At 41.9% G+C, this 13,388-nt stretch overlaps 1 protein-coding gene across 9 annotated transcripts in view; it reads left to right on the forward strand.

The window, feature by feature from the left end:
• The window catches only part of LOC105463419 (zinc finger protein 827), a 173,833-nt gene that overhangs the window by 27,577 nt on the left and 132,868 nt on the right, over positions 1–13,388 (forward strand). For all 9 annotated transcript variants that reach the window (XM_071092970.1, XM_071092969.1, XM_071092968.1 and 6 more), the window contains exon 2: positions 8,295–9,344. In XM_071092970.1, coding sequence (XP_070949071.1) covers positions 8,295–9,344 — 1,050 coding nt within the window. The remainder of the gene's footprint in view (positions 1–8,294; positions 9,345–13,388) is intronic.

Below are 13,388 nucleotides of genomic sequence, written 5' to 3' on the forward strand. Positions count from 1 at the left end.
GCTTTTTCTCTGTTCCATGTTTGACTCACATGAGAAAAACAGCATTCTAATTTACAGTTTTGAAAATAGTTCTCATTTCCATCACTGACAGGTGTTACCTTTATGATTGTTCAGCCTATTCTTCCATTTCATTTATGCATTGGACAAATAATAATTGAGTGCCTGCTCTGTGTTTGTACCATCCTAAATGCATTTTGAGGATGCAGCAGCAACCAAAACAAAGTCTTTTCTTGGAGCTTGTGTTCTAAAAAACAGTGAGGTTTGAGGGCAGACCTGAGGAATTAGGGGAATTAGGCATGTGGCTATTGTGTGGGAAAAGGGATTTCAGGCAAAGGAAAAGCAATTGCAAAGGCCCTGAGGCAGGAGCTTAATTTCCTAGTAGGGGAGAGTGTTAGGAGAGGAGGTCATAAGGAGACGGATTAGGGATGCCTTGAGGTCCAGGTACGAATTTTGTATTTTATTCTGAGAAACATGGGAAACCATCGTGGAGGTTTTGGGGATGGGAGTAATGAAATTTGACATACTATTTTTGAGAACTTACTTTGGCTGCTGGTTGAGAATAATGGGGCAAGGTTGGGAAGTGAGGAGACCAGTTGGAAGGCTACTGCCATAGTACAGGTGGGGGATGGCAGCACTGGGTACCAGGGTGCCAGTAGTGTTGGAAATGGTGCAAAGTGGCCAGATTTGGTACCTCTCTTGAAGGTAGAACCAACAGAATCCGAGAATGAATTGGATGTGAGGTCTGAGAGAGAGAGAAGAGTCAAGGGAAGTGGCATGGTTTTGGGTCTAAGCAATTGGAAGGATGGAGGAGTTGCCATTCCTGCTGAGATGGGCAGCTAGAGGGAGGAGCACGGACAGTTCCTCGGCCATGGAAGGTCTGGCTAAGCACTTTATATGAGAATACTGAAACTGACTTAGCTACTGTTTGGAACTCACTCTGCAGAGGAGTGATGTGTTCATTTGTGTTACCTTTATTTTACTCACTGTCATTTAGAATAGTGGTTTGAAAATGTTGCTGAGTGCCAAATGCTCGTCTTGACCCAGGGGCCCCTCACCCCCCAACCCTGCCCGCTCCCTGTGTGGACTCCTCTCCTCTCCAGACTTCCTCTCACTTCCTCATGCCTTTGCGGCACCTTTTCCCTAGCTGGACTGGTGACAGGAATCTGGTTGTCTTCTCCACCCTGGCAGTTTTAAATAACTAGCAGTTCTTACATTTTCTTCCTGGGCACGCTGACAGCGGTTGGGTGTCCTGGACATCCGTATTTCGATAACTGTAATCTCTGAGTCTCTGTCCTGTGGAGCCGATTGCCGGCCGTGCATTTACCTCAGACTGTGGACTTGGAGCCCTGAAGACTCGAGAGGTCTCTTAGTTTCAGGCAGACCTGGTGTGGGGGATGTGCTAAGGCTCTCATCCTACAAAGGGACAATTTAAAACTTGGCAAGTAAAACCGGCCTAAATGCGGGTGTGTTTTATGCTTAGCATCATAAAATTGGTACAGAACAGACTGATATGCGGCAGAAGAAACCTTTATTAAACATTATAGAGGTCATTGCTTTTGTCTTTCTGATACCTCTTCCCTCTCCTTTCTTCTGTGACCCACATTGAGCCCATTGTAGAACCCGCCCCCTGGCTTCAGTGATAGGCCCAGGGAGGGGAACATGACCTCCAGCAGGCCAATCAGAGGCGGAAAGACCTTTCTCTAGTGGGAAGTCATTGAGAGTGAAAACCCAGAACCGGTTGCAGCCAGGTTTTCAGCCTCCTGGGAAAAGTGGCCTGAGAGGAAGAGACTAGAGGCGAATGAGAGAGAGCCCTGATGGTGCTTTCGACATCCTATCTGATGCTGGCTCCATTGTGCCCCTTTTATTGTTTGGTACAGGAACTGAGAAAATTCCCTTATTGCTTCATGCGTTCCTGCTGGTTTTCTGTCATTTACAACCACAGGAGCCCAGCTACCCCTACTATGAGCAGGGCATCGAGAAGGAACACAAAAATGACTAACTCATAGCCCTGCCTCCAGGTATTTATAATGTAATAGTTTGATTTCAAAACTGGTGAGTATGGTAAAATAGTTGGTAAGGTCTACTTTTGACAAATCAATAGATAGTATATTTTTAAAATGTGAAGATAGTGTATTTTATAAAAATAGACAATTTTTTCGTTGGGTCAATTTATCCAACATATATCACTTGAATATTAGCTTTCTCCATGACTGGCATATTTCCTTTTTGATAATTTGCTGAGGAGCAAGGCTGCTTGTAAATGAATTTCTGTCTACCAGAAAAATCACCCTCATCCTTTGAGGTCCATTTCCAAAGCCACCTCAGCCGCTGGAGTTAATTATTCCCTCTTTTGTGCTTACACAACCCTTGCTGCTTCTGTGTGGTGGCACCAGTCATTATGCTTTGAATGCTCGCGAAACCCTCACTCTTCTGTTGATTAGAAACGTTTATGCCAGAGACTGCTGTGTCTCTGAGTTTCCCTTTGTGGGGAACAGTTCCCTGAACATAGTAGGTGATCAGTAAATACTTGTTGAATTAAGTCATTTGGTAGCACTGGTTTTGCTAATAACTTTTGCATTAAACTTTACAAACTACTTTTATGTAAAACTGCATGTAAAAGTTGGTTGCATGATTTGCAGCACTTATTATAACTGATAATGCTAATGGAAATGTATGATCTTAAAAGGCATAGATATTTAGCTATAGAGGTGTATTAGTAGGAAGGGGAAAACTTACAAGATTTTTACAAGAAAATAAACCAGAAGGTTGGTTGGTAGGTACCAGGTGAACATATCTGTGGTCACAAGAAGAGAGTGTTGGAGACACTGATTGTTAGAGAGTTGACCGTGAGAAAGCATCTCTCCAATCCTATGCCAGCTGAGTCCTAAGAATTTAAGTCCTGTTCTCATTAAAACCTGCTGGCTAGATTCATATGGACTGACTGGTGGTACTAGTTTGTGAGTAGATTTAGAAATGGAACTTTTAGGCTTCCTTCTCCACTTGCTTCAACCAAAAAGCATGAAAATTAATAGGTGTCTCTTTGTTATATATTTTTTTCACTCTGCACTCACAATCTTTCTGAACGAGGATGCTCTGAGATGTATATTGGTCCAATTAAATGCATCTGATTAAAACTGTCAAACCAAAAAGGAAGTGAGTTGAAAAGACATTCTCTACCAAGAATGCAGCAAGAGTTGTAGATATCAAGTTACTGAGTTGCTGCTTGAGAACTGAATTATAAATAAATGTGTTAGGTAGTGGAATTTTGTTTTGTTTTCCCCAAAGGAGAAATATTCGCCACATGGAAACAAAATTTATTCAGCATATTTTCATTCTGTAATTGCACCATTGCTATTCTTAATTCTTTGTGTTTCTGATTTAAAGGGAAAACACACACAAAAACAGACTGTTGTGTAAAATTGACAAGAATGAGTGTGAACCTGACAGTCAGAGACAGAGGTTGTTGTAAAATTAGCAATGGAAATAGCTTTCTTCTCTGGAGGTTAAAAATAATGTATTTACAAGGAAGTTATTTACATTGGCCATTTAGAGGCTTCCCCGGGAAGCCTTGGTTAAGAAAGCTGTGAAATCCACGGTCAGTGTACCGCAGGAAGCACTTCCAGGACCCTGGCTTGTGTGGTACTGTTCTGTGATTCCATGTAAAGAGTCCGTGCTGGTTGGCAGACTGGAAAATGGAGGTGTCTTGCTGCCTGAGACTTCTCAGATTGTGAAAGAGAGACAGAAAAGTCAAGGTTTGCATGTTCTGAAGTTTGTTGTGTCCAGCAAATTCATCCTCTAGATTTCAGGAATGCTTTGTTTTGAGCTCCACAATGGGAGAACTTTTTCTCAGGATGTAGTGTGAAAGGAAATTCCAGGCTAGGAAAGGTGCAGGTTGTCCTACAGACTCTGCAGGAGAGCTCACTATAGCTGGACCACTGCAGCCTTCAAGAACTCCTTGATGAGATTGGACATGAAAATAGAGGAGCCCAGCAGGCAAAAAAGAAAAAAAAAAAAAAAAGTGGGAGAAAATCCTTGCTGTTTTGTGAACACAGACATATATTTGTTTGAGCTTCTTATGATTTTTCCCCACCCTCTGCACATCCTCATTTTCTTGCATTCATTTCTCCCAAATCTCCCCCCACCATTTATTTGACCTCAGGTATTGCCAGAATAATTTCAGGTATGTTTCTGCTCAAGTTTCTGCTCTTTTTCTATGCCATGCATTAAAATTATATGGTAGCTTATTTCTTGAATAACCTCAATTTCAGTAGCAGCATCTTCAATAAAGTGATTAATAGAGTATTATGAATTTAAGAAATACTCTTTATGCATCCAAGTTTTCTTGCAGTCCAGAGGTGTGTGTATCTCAGTGAACAAGTCTGCAAACAATAGAGGGATGGATGGTTGAGAAATTATCTAGGCATTTGAGGAGCCATGAACAGTTCTGTTTAAGAAATACTTTATTTAGGCTGGGCGTGGTGGCTCACGCCTGTAATCCCAGCACTTTGGGAGGCCAGGGTGGGCAGATCACGAGGTCAGGAGATCGAGACCATCCTGGCTAACATGGTGAAACCTCATCTCTACTAAAAATACACACACACAAAAAAATTAGCCAGATGTGGTGGCGGGCGCCTGTAGTCCCAGCTACTGAGGAGGCTGAGGCAGAATGGTGTGGACCCAGGAGGCGGAGCTTGCAGTGAGCCGAGATCGTCCCACTGCACTCCAACCTGGGCAACAGAGTGAGACACTGTCTCAAAAAAAAAAAAAAAAAAAGAAATACTTTGTTTATTCACTTGTTTGTTTTGAGTTTGTGTTTTGTCAAGGTTAGGAAAGTTGCTTTAAATGTAAATATTAGCTGTTGTATCTTTCAAGAATGTTCGGACATCTTTATCACTGCTTGGTAGGATTAGAGCCTGAGTTGACTGTTTCTTTAGCCTTTGGCACACTTACCTCTTTGCACACTCACCTGTTTCAGCACGTTTGGAGGGGGAATATTCTTGCCCACTGAGGGTGTGGAGGGGGTTAGGAAATTAAGCTTTGCTTTTGGAACTTTGCCAGCAGATGTGCTAAATTCTTTAGGCATTTGAATCTCCTTTTGACCAACTGCAACAAAGAGGAGGCAGAATGGGAATGAAGAGATTAGAGTACAGGAATAATGAGTACTCACCTCTTAATGATTTATCTGAAGATAAAGAGTGAATACTGTCCTTATCTAAGAGAATCCCTTGCTGATTTCTGATTCAAGAGGCTGGCAGGAAGGACGGGGAATGGAAAGGGGGTGAGCAGCTGCTCAGAGCTCTCTAGAAGTCATCATTCAGAGGTTCTGTCTGCAGATTGTGCAGTGGAGCCTTGCAGAGAAGCACTGGGCCAGCTGAGAGATTTGGGGTTCTTGGTTTCTGCATTAGCTCTATGTGGTCATGTGCCTTTGATTCAGCCAGTAACCTTTACTCAATGTATTTAATAGTCTGAGTAAAATGACAAGATTGGATGTGTGGTTGTAACTTCTTGTGGTTCTCAAAACCCAGATTTTATGTATGTTGTTAGGTGACCCTGCTGCATTAGTTTGGAACCATTCTTGATTACCTTGAGCTACTCTGGTATGACACACATATGACCTAAAAGTATTTAAATTTGAAAAATATATTTTCCCATTCCTTCACTTAATGAGTGTACTTCATTTAATAGTAAAGATTAAAGATTCTTTGAGCAGATATTCAACAAATTCTTACTGTAGGGATTTTTAAACTTTTGACTTACTATTTATAGGATACTTCCTATGTGATTCTACTGGAGAATGAGATGTTTAATCTGAAATCAAGAAAGGTGGCTTGCCAAAGAAACATAAAATTAGCCCTATTGTTGAAATCGATGTTGACTGCTTGGTGTTTGGTAAAAAGCATCTCTCCAAGAAGCCACTGGAGAAATGATGAGTTTAGGGTTGCCGCCAATTTCAAGAAAGATGAAAAATGTTGAAATCAAGTGGGAAGAAGGAAATGTGGCAGATCACAAAGAACCAGACTGTTTTTAACAGAGAAAATTCAATTTAATCTGCTTTTTTCCCAGCAAATTCCATTTGATATTTTACATTTTCTTGATAACTTAATAAAGAATCTCAGGAAGGAGTTGCAGAATTTTAGCTTCGTGAAAGAGAATTTGTCATTTGTGACATTTCTTCTCTAAATAGCATGGGAAGATCAATGTATTAGTGTATAGTTCATGCATTACTAGTTCTAGTTATTTCTATTTCAAACAGAAACAGCGTGTTATATGGCAAAACTTGGTGCAAGGAGGGATTTTGGCTCAATCCCGACACATACATTGAACTCTACTAGGGACCAGACATTGTGCTAGGCACAGTGTGTAATATGTAGATAATAAAATACAATTCCTGCTTTCTAGGAGCACCACTTTAGAAGGAAGCCAACTGTAGACAGATAATTTAGAGGAATATAAAATCAATATAAACAAAATATGAGAATGTTGGCTCTGCAATAAAAATATGTACCTAATTGGGTCACTTCTCACCCCTTGCAGTCCTGAGCTGAGCCTTCATAATCCCCACCTGGATTCTAGCCTCCTAGCTGGCCTCCTGCTGCTCATCCTTGTAGCTGGAGTCTGTTTTCCACACAGCAGCCAGAACAATGCTTTAACAACATAAGTCACGTCATAATACTCCCTTGCCACAAACCATCCAGTGGTCCCCAGTTTTGCCAAATTCGGAAGATGTATCTGCAGTTCACAACATCCTGTGGATCTGCGTGACTCCAATCCTGCACCACAGTGCGTGTGCACATGCACACACACATGCATACGCAGTCATACACATGCTTACACACACTCACTCATGGTATTCTCTGACCTCCTGTGTCACTGCTCTGACCTCACTCACTGCACTCCATGCACACTGGCTTCAGTGCTGCTCCATGGACGTGCCAGCCATGTTCCCACAGCAGGGCCTTCACAGTGACTCTCCGTCTGCATGGCCAGTTTCTCACTTCCTCCAAGTCTTTACTCAAATGTCACCACTTCTGTGAAGCTCCACCTTGACGACCTATTTAAAATTGCAGCTCTCTTCCCGCCCATTACTCCCCAACCTCCATGTCCTGCCCTATGTGGTTTTCCATGGACTTATCACCCTCTGGCATGCTATGTTATTTGCCCATTTATTAATTTTGTTTGACACTTGTCTTCCCCCACTGGAATGTAAGCTCCAAGGGAAGGCAAGATCTTAGTTTTGTTCATTCTGACTGAGAGTTCCAGGGAGAATTGTAAGGAAGAAACCTTTGAGCTGGGTGTCGAAGGGTAAATAGAATTGGACAGTCAGCTTTTCTGGGGAAAGACATTTCAGATAGCAGGAATATCGTGAGAAAAGTGGCAGGGCTCGTGAATGCCCCTAGAATGGCAAGGAGCCTGCCTAACTGGTGCATGGGAGTGCTATGGGAGTGGTAGTGGTGGATCGATAAATAGAAAATAACAAAAAGAGACTCTTAGTGGAGGGAAAGAACACATTCCTAATCGCTGCCTGTAATAACATGGCAAGCATGATGATAACTGGAGTTGAGGACCCTAAAATAGGTAGCATGCATAACATGGGAGATACTGTCACAGTCAGAAGTCAGAAATGTGAGTAGTGTTTGCTAATGAAGTCTGATTTTATACAGTACTTGACTGTTTTCAAAACATGATCACACGCTTATTATGATTTAAGCTTCATAACAACTGATGGAGTGAGTTAAGCAGGTATGATTTACATTTTTGATAAGCTTTTTAAAAAATGAATTGCATCTTACACTGGAGGAAGTGGATTCTCAAACCAGCTCAGTGACTCGCCTAGAGTCATGGAGTTGGAAAGTAGGGAAGCGCTTCCCACTGTCTGTGTCTCATGGTCTGTGTCCCACTATGCCAGGCTGCCTCTCTCATTCTGTCACAGTGCTAAACATACTGTGCTGGTTTTTCACAAGGATATAGGCTTCTTTCCATTCCCTCCATTCCCTGAAAACAGCAGTTTCTTCATCCAATTACCTCTTTACCATATCTATTTTTCTTTTTCCTTCTTTTCCATTTCAGCTTATCTGGACTCCTTGGGTACGTTTTTACCTTTGCCTGTTTGGCATTTTTTACTTTTTTCAGGCTTCTGCCAAGTCTGTCTGACATTCTGTTAAGGCTGTTGCCACCTTTCATTTGGTTCTTGGGTGGAAGGGAAGAGAAAGCATGTCATCAACTCCATTTGAATGTCTTGAGACTTACTTACTGTTCACTTTGGGAGTAAACCTGATCTTCTTAATTCTCCCCAGATGTTAGTAGGCAGGAAGAGGCGGAGGGAGAGCTCAGTGAAGGAGAACACTGGTATGGAAACTCTTCAGAGACTCCGTCAGAAGCATCCTTTGGGGAAGTCCAGGAGAACTATAAGTTGTCTCTGGAGGACCGGATCCAGGAGCAGTCCACGTCCCCCGACACCTCCTTGGGAAGCACCACTCCCAGCAGCCACACACTGGAGCTGGTGGCACTGGACGGTGAGGTCCTGCGAGACTCACTGCAGTGTCAAGATCACCTTTCCCCGGGAGTGTCTTCTTTGTGTGACGATGACCCAGGCTCCAACAAGCCCCTGAGCAGCAACTTGAGGCGGCTGCTGGAGGCTGGTTCCCTCAAACTCGATGCTGCAGCCACGGCCAATGGCAGAGTGGAGTCCCCCGTGAACGTTGGCTCGAACCTCTCCTTTTCCCCACCTTCCCACCACGCCCAGCAGCTCAGTGTTCTGGCCAGGAAGTTGGCCGAGAAGCAGGAACAGAATGACCAATACACTCCAAGTAACCGTTTTATATGGAATCAAGGTAAGTGGTTGCCAAACTCAACCACCACCTGCAGCTTGTCTCCGGATTCAGCCATCCTAAAACTGAAAGCTGCAGCCAATGCCGTTTTGCAGGACAAATCTCTCACCAGGACTGAGGAGACCATGCGATTTGAGTCCTTTTCCTCCCCTTTTAGCTCCCAGTCTGCCAGTTCTACCTTGGCTGCTTTGTCCAAGAAGGTCAGTGAGAGAAGTTTGACTCCCGGTCAGGAGCACCCTCCACCGGCCAGCTCCTTCCTTTCCCTGGCTTCTATGACTTCCTCAGCGGCCCTTCTGAAGGAGGTGGCAGCAAGGGCTGCGGGCAGTCTTCTGGCTGAGAAGTCATCGCTGCTGCCTGAGGACCCTCTACCGCCCCCGCCTTCAGAGAAGAAACCAGAAAAAGTCAGTCCGCCACCTCCACCACCACCTCCACCACCTCCACCACCACCACCACAATCCCTGGAATTATTATTACTCCCAGTTCCTAAGGGAAGAGTTTCTAAACCCTCCAATTCAGGTATGGCATCTTTTCTTTCAATCATCGTGTAAGTCCTCCAGACTATAAACCATGGTGTCTTATTCGTTGCCTTTTTCTGTTGGGTTCCCCATCTGATCTGAGGCAGGAATAGAAAGCAAGAGCACAACAAAAATACTTTAAGTAAGCAGCATAGTAGTCTTTCATGTACGTATTACACAAAGACTTCACAAATAGCTTCACTTTTGAAAGGTAATGAATAATCTTAGAGACACGCAGCATTCCCTCCCTTTCATACAAATGATTTTTTTTTTTTCTTAGTAAGTTCAGACTAGGTCCATACAAGATATATTTAATGGGAGAAGATCAAAGCATCTTTGTCATGGAGTGCATGGCATCACTGAACATAGGGGAAAAAAACCCACTGCTTTTGAAATAGTGGACAAGGGAGAGCCCACACTCCTGCTGCCTCCATCACAAATGGACTTTTGTACAATCAGGAACTACTCTGCCCTAATTTATCACAGCATATACTTTTATGTTAGCATTTTTATTACTTTTTGTGGAATTTAAGCCCTTTTCACGTATCCTATTCTTCTAAAATTTCTTGTCCTATAAGAACTCTAAAAAAGATTGTCAATCAAACATAATCAACACATTTCCTGTGAATGCTTTATTTAATTCAAAGCCAATCCAATTTTGAAGGAATATGCATGTGGAAAATTTGAATCCTAAGGTTTTTCTAGTGGAGGCAGTCTTTCCAAAGGAGAAATCGCTGTCATATAGGACCTTAGCATTCACAATTATTCATCTTTTTAGGGAGGAATTTAGTCACTTGAATTCTCACAGTGGAAACACCATTTCTTGTTCTGGTTTGCTTTAAAATTGTGTGCATGACAAATACACGCTCCTGGGGATGCATGTTGGGGTTTCAGATGTCTCTTAAGGATATCCTGCCAGACTGGAGCAGGAAGTAGGCTATGTGCATCCTCATCGGTACAAACATTGCCATTGTGTGTATCTAGCCAACTTTTGATTATTTTCAACAACAGTGATGAAGAGGGTTTGGAATGGCAAATAATTGACTGAATGATCACAGTTAACGTCAATTTGATGCATTTATGACAACTTTCCATTTAAATGGCTGAGTGAGCTATATGCGCTAATTACAGTTACTTCAAAACTTGAGTCAACAGCAGAAGACAATGAGGAAAATGGGTATCTGGGACTTTTATGACTCTCAGTGATTCAAACTGTTCACTCCAGAGTTTCTGAAATGTCAATAAAATCCTAGGATTGTCTATCAGTTCTAAGTTCTGTTTCTCCTCTCTTCTCACCTGCCATCTGGTGAAATAAGGAGAGAAATGGGCAAAATTAGGAAACAAGGAGAAGAGCAAAGGAGGCTGGGGTAATTTTACATTGGAAAAAATCACTCTTGACTTATAGAAATTTCATTTAGGGATAGCGGTAGAAAGAGAGGTATGGCTATATATAAAAAAATTTTAGGCCAGGTGCAGTGGCTCATGCCTGTAATCCCAGCACTTTGAGGGGCCAAGGCAGGTGGGTCACCTGAGGTCAGGGGATTGAGACTAGCCTGACGAATATGATGAAACCCCGTCTCTACTAAAAATACAAAAATTAGCCGGGCATGGTGGTGTGCACCTGTAATCCCAGCTACTCGGGAGGCTGAAGCAGGAGAGTTGCTTGAATCTGGGAGGCAGAAGTTGCAGTGAGCAGAGATCCTGCCACTGCACTCCAGCGTGGATGAGACTCTGTCTCAAAAAAATAAAAATTTAAAAATGAAAATAGTAATTATATATATATTCTGCATATCTAGTTATTGAATAAATGTGTGAATGGTGTTTCTAGTAGACATTCAAGTGGACATTTGTTACTTGGAAAAGCTTATACAGAATTAATAATAAACTTTAGTTGATTGAAGACTTGGAAAGAAATGACTGATAAAACCATGTTTCCTGAAATCCGAACTGTAGTAGCTTTGTCATATTAAAGTAGTCTCGGGTATAACCAGCAATAGTTGTGAATATAATTTTTTTCTCTCAAACAACTAGATACATGTAAAGATGAGAAAGAGGTCATGAGCTTCCAGTGAATGGTAGACTTTTTGTTTGTTTTGTTGTAGGAAATACACCCCAGGGAAAAACTATGTTCCTTTTTTGTTTAATGCACTTAATCTATGCCAGCAACTCAGTGGGGTTCTCAGAATAATTGAATATAGGAGATCTATAAGAAATCGTTTCTTACTTTGCTTTTTACTAAATTTATTATATTGCTGAAACACTTAATATTTTAATCAATGAATGTTCAGAATGTTCAAACTGAAAGAGGAGGGAAAGGAACTTCTCAGTTTTGGGTTATAGAACCCTGTGCTGATTGACTTGTACGTGAGGCCTCCCCACCCCAACTCCCCCATTTCAACATGCTTCTGTTCACAGTCTAAGACTTGAAGAAGCAGCTTCATTGGCAGAGTAATTTTATTTAAAAAATCTTTCATTTTGTAAAACTCATGCATGAGGAAACATCACTGCCAAGAAATTGAGGGTCCTTGAAATTGTTACCCAAAAAATATTGCATATGTCCACGTGGACACATCCTGTGTTCAAGTTCTGTTTGTTATTGCATGGATTGGAAACAGAAGAGGGGACGCCCTCACTCTTTTCAGTTAAAGTGAATGTCATCACTTCCCAGCAGCCTAGCTAGATTATGGGTTAATAAGGAGTTCATAGATTATCTAATTTTGTTATTTGTCTTTGTATCATGGGTACACGATTTGGTGTTACTGGGGATCCCTGATTTTGGCATCTGAGGAGTGGAAGGAAAGGTGGGTCATCTCCATCTGTCCCCTCCACCCTCCCCAACTCCCTTTTCTTCTCTCTCCCTCCCTCCCCCACCTTCCACACATTGTACTGTTGGTTTGGGGGCCACCTGGGGCTGGATTGGGATGTACCTTCAGTTTACCTAAGAAGCATTATGGAAATGTGGTGAGAGCCATCACCCCTGTTTCAGAACATTTGTCATTATTATTCTTTCCTCTTCCTTAGAAGGAAATCTTAGTTTAACTAATTCAAAATACATAGGTGCAATGGCCTCTCACAGCAGGGAAAAGAGTTTCTGTTGCCTAATGAGTTAAGTAAACAAATAATAACCACCCCCAAGAACAACAACAAAAAGCCACAAAAATAAACTACACACCATCCTGATTTCAGGCAGGGCTTTCATTTTTAAAAAGCGATTTCTCAAAATGTGCAAAAAAAGAAAAGGCATATAAAGTTGATTCTTAAGTTACAAAGAGATATGTTCTAGAAAAGCTGATTCTGCCTTGAGTAATTTAGACACCAGCATTTCTTTGACCTTCTTTAGGTCAAGGGAAGTCCAAACCGTGAACAAAAAAAATCGTCTTTTAGGTTTGGCCTTATTCTTCTTTTTTGAACAGGATTCAGTGGTTGCCAGGTCATGGTGTATTTAATTCCTTCAAGAGTCCACCACTCGATAGCCTTTCCGCCCTGCAAGAGAGACGTGACACTTGAGGGGGAGGTTTCTTTCATGTGACCCTACGCCCCCAGCACATGCTACACAGCTCCTCTGAAAGGGGACACGATAGAGGGAAGATTATGTCCATTTGCTATAAAGATAAATGTCACACATTGACTGAATTCTCTTTGAAGCTACTGTTCTGTTGCAGCTAAGAATAAAATAAATGGTTTTTATTTTAAAGACAAAGTTTCTTGTAGAAGGCCAACAAGATTCCCAGGATGCCATACTCCTGGTTAAAAGAAATAACAGGGAGGGTTTCAGAGAGAGGGTCTCCAAAACATCTTATTGTACTGAATAAAATGTAAATATTCTTAGAAGCAAACCTGGTCTCATATAGCTGAGAACTAAGAATATTTCCTGTGGGTCAATACATAGCGGGTTTCTGGCTGCTGTTTTCTTTAATATTTATGTGATGTTATTAAAATTATTGCAAAAGCATACAAAGTCCAGAGAGGGAGATCACCTCTCCTGATACTCCCATTAGGCCCATGGTTATTATAGTAAATCTTTTGTTTGTGAGTCTCGCTCTAT

The sequence above is a fragment of the Macaca nemestrina genome, chromosome 3, assembly GCF_043159975.1.
Source record: "Macaca nemestrina isolate mMacNem1 chromosome 3, mMacNem.hap1, whole genome shotgun sequence".
In the NCBI taxonomy this organism is placed as follows: domain Eukaryota; kingdom Metazoa; phylum Chordata; class Mammalia; order Primates; family Cercopithecidae; genus Macaca; species Macaca nemestrina.